Below are 17,986 nucleotides of genomic sequence, written 5' to 3' on the forward strand. Positions count from 1 at the left end.
AGAAAGCTGATAGAAATGAGTGAGATGGATCCTGCACCTGCCGAGATACAGGACCAGTTGAATGAAGGGAGGGAGGGGGATTACAGGGTGACGGAGGAAGTAGAGGGAGAGGCAAAAAGAACAGCCCTAGTAGTGGGAACCTAAGGAGTAACCAAAGCCTTAAAGAGAGCAGTAAAGATAAGAACTTTACTGGAAATGATTCAGACCCAGAAGAGGAAGGAACCCAGGGATGAGGGAGCACAACAGAGACCACGATCTTCAAAGGAATCAAAAGAAGAACAACTAATAGGGTAGAAGTGAGCCGGGGGGAGACCCTGAAAGCCCCTGGGCCTCCATTCATCAACATAGGAAATGCCTGGCTGAAACAGAGACATATGTAATCCCAATAGCCACAGGCTCCCACAAGATCAGAGATGCAGCCACCACGGGACTTTGATAAAGGAAGAAGGAGATGGAGTGGGATCTTACACACTGAAGGCAGGAGTTCTCAGGGTGAAAAGACTCTTGAATTCCTGTTTTGATTAACTGGGCCAGAGTCACACAAGGGTGGATTTTGTTTGAGGCACAAACTACAGAAAAAACTAGGTGGGGAGAACATTTACAATGGATATGAAATATGGTGGTGGAAAAAAATTACACTCATTGACATACATTTTCCCTCCCCCACTTTCCCCACAAGAAAAGAAAATGAAAAACTAAATGGCTGGGCCTTGAAAAAAATAGACAAGGAAGAAATAAATATAAAGTATGTAGTAATATAAATATACGTAGATTGTTAAATTTCCCAAGACTCAGGTCTTGGGAACTTGTATTGGGTCAGAAAAAAAAAAGAGAAAATGACCTTTAATACCAGCTTTCTGTAATCTACCTATAAAAACCCGAATAGAAGAAAATGTTGTCTTGAGATTTGTCTTTCAAACCATTTACTAATAAAAACCATAAATCATTTTGGGAAAACATTGCGTAGCGGAGCATGTGATTGAACTTGATGTTAAAGAAGATGTGAAAAGGGTGATTACATGAGTATTAGGAGGGTGTTTTTCCTCCTCTATACCTTTCTGATAATAGTATTAGACACAGAAAAATACCTTGAAAAAGACACAAAGAATTAAAAATTCAAGACATATTAAAGAATAGTACAAAAATCAACTAGGAAGCAAAATGGAGACTACTAGTAGGTAAAAAGAGACAAAGTTAAAAAAAGATATAAAAAATAATGGCCCCCAGTAGATAAGCAAAGGATATGAAAAAAGAGTTTTTAAAAGAAGAATGGCAAACTACTGCTAGTCAAGGTAATGGAATTGCCTGCAGATTTCCTTCCTCTGAAAAATAAATTTCTAAGAATCAGTGAGGTTAAAATCAGAGGGGATATTTGTGGGTCCTCAAGTAAGGGAAGTGTTAGAAGATGAACACTGTGAGGAACAGCTGAATGAAATGAAAAACATGGCATAAAAAACATTTTAAACAAAGCCAAAGACTTTTTGGGAAACTACAAACGCAGAAAATTAGAAGGAATTTGTCAATGATCTTCCCAGTCTATGAGATTATCAGCTATGCCACTTAAGACTCATTTTTTCCCCAGCTCTATTTATCATGGATTCATCCATCCCATTGCCTTTTTCTTTGCTTTTGCATTCTGCTTAGCCATGGGTTCTTGCCCTGTCTGGTTGCCCTCTGTCTAGCTAAATCCCACCTATGGTTCAGAACTTGATTCAAGTTATATTTCTCAATATAACTAGCTCCAATTAAATTCAACAAGCATGAGTGGGCCATGGAGATATAAAGAGAAAAGAGGAAAAGAGCTCCTGCCTTCAAAGAGCATTTATTTTACTGGAAGGATACAACATGTAATCCATTTCTATTTCCTTGAAGCATTCCCCTGTTCCTCAGATGCCCAAGGATCTTTCTGCTCTGAACCACTGTTGTATTTGTAATTTACACCATACCTCTTATTTAGTAATGGATTTGCTGTTCACTCATTCGGTTGTGTCTGACTGACCTCACAGACCATGGCATGCCAATGTTGTCCATGGACTTTCTTGGCAAAGTCCCTGGTGTGGCTCGTCATTTCCTCCTCCAGTGGATTAAGACAAACAGAGGTTGTGATTTGTCTCTGATTACAAAACTAGTAAATGTTGGAGCTGAATTTGAACTCAGGTCTTTCTTCCTGACTCCAGACCCAGTGCTCTGTCTACTGAGCCGCCTCACTGTCTAATTATATACCTTTTTGCTTTCTAATTATTTTAGTTCTGCCTCCCCAACTAGACTTCAATCTCCAAGAGGATAGAAACACGTCTTATAGTGCCCACAGGAGCAGAGGCCATCGCTCTTATGGCAACATGTCCAAAGAGAATGAAGATCAGTGAAGGTGAAGACAATGCTCGAAGAGTGAGAACAGAACGGAAAGTAACGGGAAATTAACTTGGAAAATAGGAAAAAAGCCAAAGGAAGGCAAATTGTAGGGCCTTTCTTATTTTTGTCCGCGAGAACGGAGGCCTTAGAAGGGAGCTTAGAGCTTGAGGGGCAGAAGAACGGGACAGCGTAGTGGAAAAGTGGGCCCCGGCAGAGGAGGGATGAGCTCACAGCCCTTTATGGAGGCGGCACAGGCAAGGTGAGACATTAGCAGGGCACCACGTTCACTTGAGAAAGCTTGGAAGACACTTTCGGGGGCCCGAGGGCCAGGGCGAGCAGGGTGGCCGTGGGACCCGGAGGAGGACAAGCTCCCAGAGGCCCCGTGGGGTTGCCGCTGCTGGCATGTCCCGGAATGGACGTTCCGTCCGCCGTTCCGCCTTGCCGGGCAGCACCGGCCCTACCCTCTGGCTGCTTAACGCTTACTGAGAAAGAGTAGTATATTCTGACCGCTGGCTAGCTGGCCAGCACAGATTCCTGCAGGCCTCCCGGACAGCCAGCGAGTTCTCGTGGCTCCGCTCCGTGCTTCCTAGCTATGTGATCTCGCCCGGAACGTCACCCGTCTGTGCTCGTTGCCTCATCTGTCACGAGGGGCAGGATACGGGTTTGAGCAAATCGAATTAGATTTTAATTACATTTTTCTCTCTCAAAGCGCCTGGGAGAAAAGTTCTTTGCAAAAAATAATTTTTAAAAATGTAGACACGTAACACCTGAACAGAGCACGGGAAGCCCAGGAGCTGCATCCGAACTTCGGTGTGCTCCGGGAAGGAGCACTGCAAACCCTAACGCGTGAAATAAGGGAAGTCATTAATTTATCTGGCACATCTGAAACTTCCTCAGGTCTCTCGGTAGATCGGGGAACTTAAAGTCAAAGAGTCTTTCGACATTTTCTCATTCAGCTCCTCATTTTATAGGCAGGGAGAAGTCTCAGAGAATGACATGCTTTCAGGGTCACATAAACCAGCAACAGAGTTGAGGATCTGAACTCAGATCTTCTGACTCTTAACTTCATCACTCTTATAAAAAGCTCATGTAGATTCTTTTCTAGTCTTTCCTCTAATATACATACATACATACATACATACATACATACATATATGTATATATATATATGGACAGCTTGGCAGCTCAGTGTTTTGTGAGAGTCAGGGCTAGGGACAGGAGGTTCTGGGTTCAAATCTGGCCTCAGACACTTCCCAGCGGTGTGACCCTGGGCAAGTCACTTGACCCCCATTGCCTAGGCCTTACCACCCTTCTGCCTTGGAGCCAATACAGAGTACCAATTCCAAGATGGAAGGTGAGGGTTTACCTTTGGAGCATTATTCCAAATTGTCCTGAATGCTTGGCTCATCAGTTCACAACTCCACTAATAGTGTAGTAGTGTCCCTATTTTTCCAATCTCCTCCAGCATTTATTCTTTTTCTGTCATGTTAGCCATCTGATATGTATGAAGTGATATCTGAGAGTTATTTTAACTTAAGTGGCAATTCTTAATCTGTGAATTTTAAAAATGTTTAGATACCTGTATTTCAATATAATTGCTTTTCTTTGTAATCCTACATATTTTATGTTTTGTAATTAAAAACATGATTCCGAGAAGAGGTCTATAGGCTTCACCAGACTGATGAATTGGTCTATGAAACAAGAAAGAGTGAGGATCTATGTCTGAAAATAATTTGGTCATTTGGGAAAATTTGAGGGTAGTAGGGGTAGTTTCTGAATTCCAAGGGAGGCAATACAGGAAATATAATCTCAATGGAGTAACAATAGTAAAAAAAATGTCAGGAACAATTCTATTCTAATTTTTATCATTCTATTTTTTCTTCTTAGTTTCTTTTTATTGTTCTAGTTATTACTATTTTATCTTTATTTTATTTTCCCCCTATTTCTTCTTTTAAAATTTATTTAATTAATTTAGAATATTTTTCCATGGTTACATGATTCATCTTCTTTCCCTCCCCTTATTTCAACCCCCCCCCCATAGCCAATGAGCAATTTAACTGGGTCTTACATGTATCATTGATCAAGAGCTATTTCCATATTATTAATATATGCATTGGTGATTCTTTAGAGTCTACATCCCCAATCATATTCCCATCGAACCATGCAGTTATTGCTATTTTTACACTGTATAGTCTTTCTCCTTAGATTGCAAACTCCTTGAGGATATGTTTTCTACATTCAATGATGTAGTAGACAGAACAGTGGACTGGGCCTCAGAAGACCTAAGTTTAAAAACTAATTCACTTACTAGCTCAGTGACCTTGGGCAAGTCATCTAATCTTTCCCAGCCTGAATTTCACTATTTGTAAAATAGGGCTAATAATAACACTTACCTCATAATGTTGTTACAAACTCAGAAGAATAATATATGTGTAAAGTTCTTCAGGAACAAAGCCCTAAATTTTAGCTAAATGTCCTGATTATTTTCTATATTTCTTATAATATTCAAACTTCCCAGGGTGCTGAACTTCATATCTAATGATTTTATTATGTTAAGTCTACGCTGCCAAAGTAGATTATAAGCTCAAGAATGAGATTCCATGTATCAGGCTTCTTTGGATTCCTTTAACTCAGCTAAAAACAGAGGAGATGGTTTAAGAAATGATATAGGATTATTATTTGGTCAGATTAAATCTTTGTGGGGCTTATGGCAACTATTTTCATTATTTCCTAGTCATGACATATCGTTACTGATTAAAGAGAGTTGTTTTATATGTATTTTCACTGAAATGGTAATCTCGTATCTTATTCACAAGTAGCTTTATTCAGGACTTCTTAACATTTTGAATTACTTTTTTCCCTGCTGGAAGAAATAACTGACTTTTTAAACTGCCATTTTACTCAAATTTAGGAAATATTTGCAACTGCCTTATTTTGAGGACTACCTTTTCACAGCACTATCTTTTCATACAAGCAAGTACCTTTTTCTACAAGACTCAGTGGTAGCTAAAGGCTTTTAAAAGTCTTCACAGAGATTCCGTGGACAAAAGTCGTTAAGGCTGATGATGTCATGGGCTCTCTGGGACTGAAATTTTTCATCTATGACAAGAGAATTTGGACTAGATGGTCTCTAAGATCCTTTCCATCTCTAACATCTTATATTGTGATTTGCTTGTCTGTGCTGACAACTTCTTCAAGTTTACAGATTATTTTTATGTCAAGTGCAAAACAGAATCTGAAAATGATTAAAACTGAAGAATATATTAAATTGAAGAATAATATGCAAAAATTGAAGAAAATCTACTTGTAAAACTCTTTCAAGGTAGAAGGAAGATCTTGCATTTATGTATTTACTAATAATACAATGAAAAAAATGTGAAAATTCCCTGAAGTCTTCCAAAACATTAGTGTTAATATAAGAACTTAAAAATAAGTCAGATATGTTAAACATATATTACAAATGTTCTGGAAAGTTTTGAGTAAATAATTTAATTTTTTCCCTTAATGCAAGAATGCTGGCACTATATGATTTTGCTTTGACCAAATCATCATATTTTTCCATTTAATTCCATATCAAAAGAAATGAACAATTAGAATGAAAACTCAAAAAGCAGAACAGAGAGCAATGTAGGGCAATTAAATGTATGGGTGGTCAGACTTACATGCATGAACAGATCCTAAAGGCACTGTATTAACATATAGAATCATAATTGAGGTTTGTATACTGACTAAAAGTTCTTAAGCTCTTTAAGAAGACAAGGAAATAGGTAATATATTTTGGAAAGTGTTCTAGAACAAACTGTTAAGACAATGTTCTGATGCTTAAACAGGGTAAACTCTTGGTTACTAGCTTGTTCTTTATGTGTTCAAGATCACTAAAGTTTTACTTAATGATTATAGAGGTTTTAGGGGACTAGATTTGACATTACAAGAAACAGTTTGAATCTTGGCTCTGAAACTTAACTAGAAAACCAGGGAAAGTCATGTAACTTCTTTGGGCCAACACAATTCAGTTAAAATTAACAAGAATTTATTAGTGGTGCCAAGTACTGGGGAAATACAAAGAAAAAAGTGAAATAGTCCCTAATTTCACGGTACTTCCTGGGGGACATCACATGCACAAACATAAATAAGGTTAAGGATTCTGAATTTTGTCCTAATGTAACTTGGAACTGCTGAGGATTTGGAAGTAGTGGATCTTCCTCTTATTGGATCTGGAAGACTGGATTGAAGTTGGGAGACTGGAGGAAAGACCAATTGGGAAATGTTTAGAATAGATTAAGAAAGGTGAGGAAGCATGTGACAGGTTTCATGAAGGTAGGATGGAAAAAATCTTGGCATGATTGGTTATCTGAAGGGAAAGGGGAGGTTCAAAGATGATGCCAACACTGTGAACCTGGTTGACTAGAAGGAGGCTCTTTGAAAGAAAGAAGGAAACGGGTATAAGAGATTTTATGGAGGCAGAACAGAGATAACTTGGCAATTGACCTTATATAGGGATTGAGGGGGAAGGATGATCTCAAGGTTACAAGCTCTGGTGAGTGGAAGGGCTGTTAGACTCTTAAAAGAAAACAGTTAACTTTGGAAGGAGGTCAGATTTTTAGGGAACTCTAAGTTCAGTTTGGGATATCTGGGTGGCAAAGTTCAGGAAATACTTGGTTACATGAGACTAGAATTCAGGAGAGAGATTTGGCCAGGATATCTTTGGAGAACTTGAGAGTCGAGGTGACTAGGCTCAAATTCTGGCTCTGATACAACTGGCTGTGTCACCTCAGGTAACTTACTCAAACCTCTCAGGGCTTTTGGAAATTTTTTAAAACTGAAGGTAGCAGAGAAGTTTCTGACCTGTATCAGTGGAGGGGATTTCCTCATTTGGGATTTCCCTATCTCAGTGAAATGACAGGTCTAGTCTCTTTCATCATCCCTGAATTAATATGGCAATTGAATCCTTGGGGATTGGATGGAATAGGAAGCAGGCTACCGAAACACTAAAGAGAGTTTAAAGAAAGAAGAGGGTTTAGCATAGAGCCCTGAAGTTTACCTACACTTAATGGGCGGAAAAATGATGACCAGGCAGAGGAGGCTGAGAAGGAAGAGTCACAGAACCAGGACTGTGTTAAATAGTGTCTTAGATGGCAAGAGAGGTGAGAGTTTTCTAGAGAAGGTAGTAGCTGATGATGCCAAGAGCCGAACAGAAGTCAAGTAAAATGAGAAGTGAGAAAAGGTAATTGGATGGACCAAGTTAGTTTAGAAGCTGTTAGAAACCATGGAGAGAGCAGTTTTAATTCAGTGATGAGTCATAAACCAGATTGCACCGGGTTGAGAGGTGAAGAAATAGAGCTGATAAATTTTAGGGGTTTGATTGGCTGAAGAGAATGATAGCTTGAGGGCAGGAAAGGGTGAAGCAAAGGACTGGATAGGAAGAACTGAGTATATCTATGGGGAGTTTGAGAAAGAAATTGAAAATGAAAGAAAAGCCTCAATTCAGAGACCAGCACCCAAGAGGAGATGGGATATGGAGGCAGGAATATAGGTGGAGGGGTTATGTCTCATTTATAAAATGGGGGTAATAAGATTTTCAATACTTAACTTATGGGGTTATTGTGAGATTTGCAGTTTACAAATTTTAAAGTGATTAGTGATTTCATCAGTTTACATATTCCCTTCTTTGAGGCAAAGTGTAAGTCCTCTACCTTCTTGGTCCCTGAGCTTCCTAAACTGCTATGGTAGAAGATTCATCAACCTTTAGCAAACCTAGTGGCTAATGAGCTTCTTAAAACTTAGCTGGATTGGTCACGTAAGAACAATGTTCAAGACTAGTAAGAACTATGAGAGAATTGTATTCCATTGGCACTGTCATCAAAAGCCACCAGTCACCTCCATGCCACCATGAAGCATCACAGCAGGACTTTATCAGTATCATTGTCATCGCAGTCATATACTAATCAGTGTGAACTGGAAGAGACAAAGGATCACCTAAATATTATATCTGCTATACTATTTTTTGATATTCTTTACCATACTTCCTCCTTCCCTCCCTCCACAGCTAAAAATGTTATCTTTTCAAAAAAGAGGCTCTTTTCTTCCCTCTCTCCCTCCCTCCTTCTCTTCCTTTCCTTTTCCCCCTAACTTCCTGTGATTTTACTGGTATTGGGAACTCCCAGTCAGGAAACTAGCTCTGCCAAGAGAGACTTGCACATGAATTCTTATACTATTCCATGCTATAATACTATATAATATGTAGTACCATATAGTTATAAGTAGAATCATAATATTTAATTCGACAAACACTTATTGAGTACCTACAATAGATAAAGCAAATTGAAAGAATAAAAAAACAAAACCTCAGCCTAGAGATTTTAGATTTCTGTGGACGGATGAGATAGGCAAATATAATATAATGAAGTATAATGGGAACATAGGAGAAAGCTAAACAAAATTCTTTAATTAAATTTGAGTAGAAAATATTTTCAACGATGGGGATCAGGGAAGGCATCCTAAAGTGGATGACACAGGAGCAGCGTCTTCAAGGAAGAGAAGGATTCTGAGAGGAGATATAGAGGAAAGGGCATTTCACACATGGAGCACGGCTTGAACAAATATAAAGAAGAGGAAGACGGTATGTTTAATTATTGGAATAGCTGGTCCTACAGTTTGACTAGAATATAGAGCCCATTAAAGGGAATAATGGGAAATAGAGGGATAAAGGTAGGTTGGAACTAATGACAGCCTGCTTTAAATGCCAGGCTAAGAAATTTTTATTGTATCCCAGAAGCAGTAGGGAACTACTGAAAGTTTCTGATTTAGGGTGACCTGATCATACCTGTGCAATAGCCTCAAAAATTGGAGTTGTCCTTTTGGCAAAAACCAGTCAATGGACACTATCCACAAGCAGAGGACAAACTGGGAGTAAAAACACAGGGGAAAGGCAACTGCTTGACTACAGGGGTGGAGGGATATGACTAAGGAGAGACTCTAAATGAACACCCTAATGCAAATACCAACAACATGGAAATGGATTCGAATCAAGAACACATGTGGTACCCAGTGGAATCGCCATCGGCTATGGGAAGAGTGGCTGGGGGTGGGGCGAGGAAAAGAAAATGATCTCTGTTTCCAATGAATAATGTTTGAAAATGACCAAATAAAATTATGTTTAAAAGTTTAAAAAAAAAAGTCAATGGGACTAGGAAGAGATTGACCAGACATAATTAGGGGTGTGTACAGAACATTGTAGAATGTGTATTGGAAGGGTCACAGGGTGTCATAGGCTCAGTATTAGGAAGGTCACAAGAAAGAGGTCATTTCATAACTCTTGCCTTAATATGCCTTTTCTTGGAGGGCAATTAACCTATGTTAGATGAAACATTGTTAAATTTGTCCATCAATCAATCATTTTAAATTTAACTTATAATTCTAATGTCATATTTTTAAAAGCCCAGAAATGAAGAGAGAATGACTTAAAAAGTTTTGAATGAATGTAGAAACTAGCACTTACTGTATTGCAGGTGAATCTAAATGTGTGTCAGACAATTTAAGATCCTGGGACTTGCTGAGAACTTCTGACATCTGCAAAAGATGAAGAAAAAGGAAAAAAAAAACAGCAGTAAGGTAAAAAGAAGGAAGATAATGAGGCCAACATTTGTATGCTGAAAACCAACAAGCTTCCTGAATGAGGAGAGAATATACCCATTTTGAAAAAGAATGTCTATCAGCCATGATATGTTCATTCCTATGTGGTTAAAAACAAGGAAACAGTTCTCCAACTTGAAACACTCTTTATAAATAAAATCAATTTTCAGGTGTGTGGTCAAAAGAGTGGGTCACAAATCTACTTGAATGACTTTAGGGACATTGTATGGTGCACTAATTGAATTTAAATGTCAAATATATCTTAGTATTTTTACTATAGCAGGTCTAACATGATCTCTCGGCATTGTAATGTTTCATTAAAAACATTTCAGTCTATCATTCTCCTTGTGAAATGTCAGATAGTATGTTTTATGCAAGATTTCCCTTTGATAAATATTTTTAAAAAATTTAACAAAACTTGTGTACAGTACATTAGCAAATAGAAGAAATTAATTTGCATTATGGGAATAACTATTCCATTATCTTTTCTCTTTTTCTCCTTTTACTTATTTGAATTTGATTTGACTAGTATTCTGCCTGCTTCTTACGAATTTCAATGAGCTATATTTACATGTTTAAGACCTTATGTAACTTGTTATTACTGCTACCATTTTTCTTTAACCTAGGAATTAAAAAATTAGAAAATTTCTTGGTCTCCATCTAGGCCTGAATTTTTTATTCCTATTTCCTTAGTTATTGTTTAGATACATTATTGCAGTGCTTTATACTTCATGAAAGCTTCAGTACAATGATCCCTTTCCATGTGCATGTCTGGGTCAAACAAACCTTAGGTAAATTGAAAGATTGACTTAATTTGCAGATTTAATGTGATGTCATCAAAATTACAATAAGAATCTTTACAAGATTAGAAAAGATAATAAGATTTTTATGGAAGAATATACAACCTAAGAATATTAAGAGAAATGAGGAGAGGGGAAATAGAGTGAAAGAAGTGTACCAGATCTCAAATCCCTCCAGTTACCTTTTTTGGGGCCAAATTCAATAACCTTTTCTAAGTCTCCATCTTTCTTGACCATTCTGCAACATCTGAGACCACTGGCTATTGACCACTCACCCAGGGCAGTTAGGTGGCACAGTGGATAGAGTGTTGGGCCTGGAGTCCTGAGCTGAAATCTGGCCTTAGACATTTAAACTAGCTGAGTGACCCCAAGTACAAGTCATCTAACCCTGTTTGCCTCAGTTTCCTCATCTGTAGAATGAGCTGGAGAAAGAAATGGGAAACTACTCCAATATCTTTCCCAAGAAAACCTGAAATGGGGTCATGGAGAGTCAGACATGGGTTTACGACAACAAAAATTGAATGCTCTCTCTCCTCCTGGATTCTTTCCTGGTTTTTTTTTTAATGACCCTGCTCTTCATTGGTTCTTCCCCCTACCTGTCTGGATGCTCCTTCTTAAGTCTCTTTTTTCTAGATCATTATCCATATCCCAAGGTCCTCACTTTGCCTTTTCCTCTGGCTCTACAAACTCAGAATAACCTCAGCAGTTTCCATGGATTAAATTATTATGCCCATGTAGATGACTCCCATCTCTATCCAGCTCTAATCTCCCTCTTGGGCTATAAATCTTTGCTACCAGCTGTTAGATGGCCATTGCTAGCTGGATGTTCTATGGACGTGCGATATTCCACATATTCAAAATGTACATCACTATCTCTATTGCTTTTCCTAATAAAACTTTCCTAGTTTTTTTAAGGTGCCAATATTCTCCCATACAGCCAGGTTTTTAATGCAATGAATAAAGATTCCCTCTCTCTCACTCTTCTATGACCAACCAGTTGCCAAGACTTATCTTTCACATCTTCAATCACAGTCACCATTTTAGTTCAAACTCTCTTGTCTCCAGTCTCTAATCCATCCTTCATAGAGTGACACTACCGCCCAGTCAGCCTCTTCTCCAAAGGCTTCTTAGATCAACACATACAAAACTGAATTTATCTTTTTCTACAAAATCTCCATTCTCATGAACTTCCCTATTCCTTCCAAAGGCAACCAACATTCTCATAGTCACTAGAACTCGGCCTCTGTATCATCCTGGTTATCTAATTCTCACTTACCCCCCCCCCCCCCCATAGCAAATCTACTGCCAATATTTATAAAGCACTTGGCACAGTAGTTGGCTTTTGTGTTTCCATCATATTTACTGTTTTTCATATGGTAGTATTCATTCATGTACCACAACTTGTTGAGCCTTCCTCAGTGGATACACATTTACTATGAATATTTTGGTGTATGTGAAATATTATACCTAATAATGAGATCTCTGGGTCATAGGCTCTGGGCTTGGAAATGACTTATTCACTCTAAATCAACATATAATATATTGAAGACAATCTTATAGCAAATTAGTGTAGCTGGATTAGAATTTTTAATAAAAAGCAATGATATATTTCTTAATACTTTAGAATAGTTTCCTAAGAAAGCAAACACTCATCCACAGTTGCTTTAAGAGTGTGAGAATAAATTAGAAATGCTGCATATAACTCTATGTACAGTTAACTGTATTTTACGAAAATCATCTATTTAAAATTCACATGACAGAATGCTAAAGTTGTAAAAATGGAGACTTGAATCCAGGACTTCAATCCCCAGAAGTCCTTGTTTCATTTCCCCAGAATGCTTTGTAATCTCACTGAATTTTCACCTGGGCCAAGAGCAAATTATTATTTAAAGGATCTCCACCTATGGCGGGGTCTCTTCTCTTTCTGTCTCCGCTGACAAGCAGACGTCTCCCATGATGTGAGTGAAATTGAATTGGGCCTCTCGGCCCACCTAGCACGTCCCTTTCTTACTTGTATTTTCCTAAATTCCTTATCTTAAATAAACCTCTAAAAATATAATACTCCTTGCAGAGAGAAACTAATTTCTACCTGGCCCAGCTTCCCCCCCTAAATTTTAATTTTACAAAGTCTTTGGATCATACACAAATATGCAATATTTCTGGTAGCTATGAGACCAACAGTGGTTTGCAATATTACTTATTTGAGTAATCATTTCTTGTCTAGTATTGCTTTTGTTTTTCCTTTTTATATTTTCTCTTTTCACAATTAGAATTGACCAAATTATTCTTTCATGAGATTATGACCAAGTGTCTTAACTCATCATTACATTTCTCATTTTTGAAAACATATTGGGTTTTTCCAAGCCACTGAAAAACGGCATTATTTTTAAGAGTAATAATTTAGCAGTATATTTTAAAAACTAAAGGACTAAAAAAATATATTATTGGAAATAATAAATTCTAACTAATTCTATTAGTTTTACTCCATCAATGAAGTTTATTTGAATTTACTTAAAATTTTAAAACAAAAATTTACTCATATGACATTTAAAGTAAAGAACAAGTACAGGTTGGACAACATCTATTTTACATTTTAATATAGCAATAAATATGAAGAACCATCAAAAACTTATACATAGATGTATTTTTATTTTTTTACAGTTTAATTAATTAAGAATATTTTTCCATGGTTACAGGATTCATGTTCTTTCCTTCCTCTCCTCCCATCCCTCCTACCATAGCCAATGAGCAATTCCACTGGATTTTTATTTCCTTGAGCTGTTTATTTGTATTTTATTTTATTTTTTGAAATTTTTATTTAGTCAATTTAGAACATTATTCCTTAGTTACAAGAATCATATTTTTTCCCTCCCTCCCCTCCCCCCACTGGGTTTTACATGTGTCCTTGATTAGAACCTATTTCCATGTTGTTGGTGTTTGCACTAGGATGATCATTTAGGGTCTACATCCCCAATCATATACCCCTCGACCCATGTAATCAAGCAGTTGTTTTTCTTCTGTATACTGTGAGGATTGGATTTAGCTATCTCCTGATTGTAACAATGAAGATACTTAGCTTTTTCTTTATTGTGAAGATAAAATTGTAATCTCCTGATTGTAACAATGAAGTTACTTTGCTACTACCTTTATAGTGAAGCTAGAATCTATTTTTAGATTTTAACTACAAAAAGGTGTTAAATAACTAAAAAAGGTGAATTAACCACAAAAAGGTGTTAAGTAATGTAAAATTTAAATGTAGTATCTAATAATAGAAATATTATATTTTATGAGGTTTCTTAAGGATTGTTAGAAATCAAGGAATAAAAAAAATACAAAAATAAGAAAACCACGTGCCTAGGGCTGATTAGCCCATTCAGAGTGCCCATGCTTAGCTTACTTACTACATCAATGCAATAGCCTAGAGACAGCGTGTGAGGCAGAGAGCCAGTTAAATGCTCATTGTGATCTCACCCAGGTGCAGACTCAGGTGAGATTATAGGGGATTCTAGGAAATACCAAGGACTTCTGGGGATTGAAGTCTAGGGTTCAAATCTCCATTTTACAGTAACTACAAAAGGTGAACTTAACAAAAGAAGTGTTAAGTAACCCAAAAAGATATAATCTAACCAGAGAAGGTGAGAATTAAAGAATGGACAGTCCTGGAGAAAAGTGTCTGCTGTGATTGGTAGATGTGAAAATTTAGGGGAGGTGACACAAGAGAAAAAATCTTTAAAAAGAGGACTAAAAGGCAGAAGGAAATCATTCATTTGGGCACTGACTCAGAGGAGTGACTGGAAGACAGACCCTTGAGGAGCGATGGGAATACAGACACCCAGACTTCTTTAGACTGTCACCATTGGTCAGTGAAAAGCTGATTTAGTGACCCTGCCTTTCTGGAGATGTGAAGCCTCCAGGTAAGGTCCATCTTCTTGAGACTCTCTTCCCCTGGCTGGGGCTTAGAAAGTCTAACTGATATCAGAAGAAGCCAGAGTTTTCTCTCTCTCTCTCTCATTCCTTAATATTGTATTCTATTGTAAATAAACTACCACAAATTCCATTTACTTTAGTAATTCATTTTGGGATTTAGAAATTAAATCCCTGGTGACCACACATAAAAAATATTCAGAGTCCAGTCAACAATTTAATTTTAACAATACACAAATGTATTAATCTTATCACTACTGCTAAATTCCTTTTAGTTTTCTTCCAGAAATATTTACATATTATCCTCAAATTTTAGCAATTTTCTTATTAAATAGTCCTTTTTTTTTAATAAGACTTTAAATATCACTTTTATCTCCAAGACCAGTATCTTCTACCTGATGTAGTATTTCTTAAAAATTTGCAAGATTTTAAATTTTGTGGTCTAGGAGAATACACACATCATGATGCACTCTTGGTGGAGCTTTGAATTGTTCCAGAATGCTGGAAGGCAATTTGGAGCTATATTTCCCAAAGTCACCAAACTGAGCATATCCCACTACTTGGTGACATCACTTCTAAACTTATACCCTAAAGAACTCAAAGAAAGAAGGAAAAGGCCCATATGAATGAAAAAGATTTAGAGCAGAAGTAAAGAACTGGAAAGAAAGGATATGTCCATCCATTGGGGAATGATTGAAAAAAAAATGGTATATGAATATAAAAGAATATTATTGTAGCATAAGAAATAACAGTGATAGTATTAGAGAAACTTGGGAAGACTTGAATGAAGTGATCAGAACCAGGATACCAACTGATATGGCAATAACAACATTAGGAAAACAACAACAAAACACTTTGAAAGACTTAAGAACTAGGGGTAGCTAAGTAGCACAGTGGATAGAGAGGTCTGGAGTCAGGAGGACCTGAGTTCAAATCTGATATCAGATACTTTGATCCTGGGCAAGTTATTTAATTCCAGTTGCCTAGCCCTTACTGCTCTTCTTGGAATGGATATTTAGTTTCCATTCTAAGAAAGAAGGCAAGGGATTTGAAGAAAAGGAAGTCCATATAATGGCCAACGATGACTCTAGATGTCTGATGGTAAAGCATTCTACCCAATTTCTGACAGAGCAGTATGGTTGTGAAATGACATATTCTTTCTGGACATGAGAAATGTGTTCATTTGTTTGCTTGACTATGCTTATGTGTATACAGAGATTTTGTCTTTCTTTTTTTTTTTCAGGAGGGAGGAGACTTTGGAAAGAGAGAAAGTAATGATAGTGCTGCCAAAAAATGAAAAGAAACTAAAAAAGGGGTGATTGGAGCATTTTAAAAAACATTCACACATAGTTCACATAAAAGCTTTGTAGATCCTTATCCCAACTCCCACTCTCCAAGAAGAGTTCTAGATCAAAGCTTGTCAGGTACTCTTCTAGCCAAGGAGAAGGGAGCTAGCTGAGAGGGACCAAGGCTGAAGCTGAGGCATCCTTCCCCCCTCAAGCCCCAGTGTGTAGCAGTTCCTATCCAAGGGCTTCCCTGGAATATCACACTTGTTTCAACTTTTAGAATGACTCTAGTTCTAAGCCAGCTTGAAAATTTATGGATGACCCTTGGGGCATTTCCTTAGTCTACTGGAATATCATTCCTATGCAATGTCATTCCAATACCAAAGGGTTTTTGCATTAATCGAAAGCCTATAACTGAGAGTGATTTTTTATTTTTCATCTACCTTCTGTGGGGTGGGATGATTTGATTGAGTAAATCAATCGGACCAGGCCTTATACACAGAAGATAAAACAGAAGGCAGCAAATCAGGAAATATAAACACACATGATAGCTTTGAAGTAACAGGCCTAATTCTAATTATATACCTCCCCCCCAAAAGCAAGTTGTACATAATAGAGATTTGTATTTTCATAAGTAATCTTTTTTTTTCTATTCTACTCTGTAAATGGAAATGTTCCCTATGTGTGATGTACATTTTGAACATCAAAAAAGAAAATTTAACATGAAAATAAACTTCTGGAACTATAAGAAAGTGACATCAATTTGAGCTATCAAGAGAAGGCAAAAGTATTAAAATGGGGATAATGAAAACAATAGATTTGGACTTCAGATAATCTATACTTTTGAGCTTATGTGATTTTTGAGCAAGTTTATTTCACCTTTTGAGACCTATTAATTTGTTAATGGGAATGTCTACTTGTATAATAGGCATGTTTTGGTGATATTTTAAGGTTTGCAAAGTACTTAACGTTTATCCTCCTTACAACTCTACAAAGAAATAGTATAGGTATAATTATATCTATTTTACAGATGAGTAAACTAAGGCTTGGCCAACTTGAGAGACTCATCTAGGGTCATACAAAGAATGCCAGAGGCATGATGTGAATTCAAGTAACTCTTGAGGCCAGGTACAGAGCTCCTTTTACACCGATACTATTTCTTAGATGATTTCTAGGATCTGTCCTTACACTATATCCTTTGATTCTTTCATATTTGGTCCTAAAACATACATTTTTGTGAATGTTTCATATGTTTAAAATGAAATAAATATGTGAACTGTTAGTAACTTCATTCTTGTTTATTTTTTTTTTTGCTTGAATAACATTTTGCATTATCTCTTATAAAAAGTTTCACTGTTTCCTCAGGTTGAACTAACATTCTGTTAGTTGAGTATTTATAGTTTGGCACTTATACTATAATTAAATTATAATACTTAAATTTAGTTGTTTATATGATTAATATTCATTTTTTTCTGACTGTGAATGATTTCCTTAAACATAATCTCTTCACATAACTAGGACATGTCTGAGGCCAGATTTGAAGCCAGGACCTTCTGTCTCCTGGCCTGGCTATCTATGTACTAAGCTACCTCCCTGCCCCCGCTAAAAGCTTTCTGACTGGAATTCTCATTTTTCAACTATCACCAACTAGATCTTTGGGTTTTCTGGAGTAATAAATGCGAGTGAAATCTATTATTTTAAATCCGCGCATCTCTTTGAGAACGAGACTTAGTTCCTGAAGACAACCTGGCCAGGGCCGGCGGCCGCTGTTGTGGCGCTAGCGGCATGCTGTACGCGGTAACCCGCGCTCTCTAGCTCCCTTTCCTTCTGTAGTAGGCTGCATGGCTGACCTGTCAGAGTCTCCGGGCTCAGCGGCAGGGACACAAGGCCAAATGCAAGTAAATGTATCTTGAGAACTTCACATAAATAATAATGTTTGACTGGTGGATCAAGCCATGCCGTGACACAGATGAGTGGGTAAGCATGTTCCCC

At 37.3% G+C, this 17,986-nt stretch overlaps 1 protein-coding gene across 2 annotated transcripts in view; it reads right to left on the minus strand.

Annotated features, from left to right (window-relative positions):
* The window catches only part of AHI1 (Abelson helper integration site 1), a 278,473-nt gene that overhangs the window by 3,239 nt on the left and 257,248 nt on the right, over positions 1–17,986 (minus strand). For both annotated transcript variants that reach the window (XM_007484594.3, XM_007484595.3), the window contains one exon: positions 9,851–9,921. In XM_007484594.3, coding sequence (XP_007484656.1) covers positions 9,851–9,921 — 71 coding nt within the window. The remainder of the gene's footprint in view (positions 1–9,850; positions 9,922–17,986) is intronic.

Source organism: Monodelphis domestica, chromosome 2, assembly GCF_027887165.1.
Source record: "Monodelphis domestica isolate mMonDom1 chromosome 2, mMonDom1.pri, whole genome shotgun sequence".
Classification (NCBI taxonomy): Eukaryota; Metazoa; Chordata; class Mammalia; order Didelphimorphia; family Didelphidae; genus Monodelphis; species Monodelphis domestica.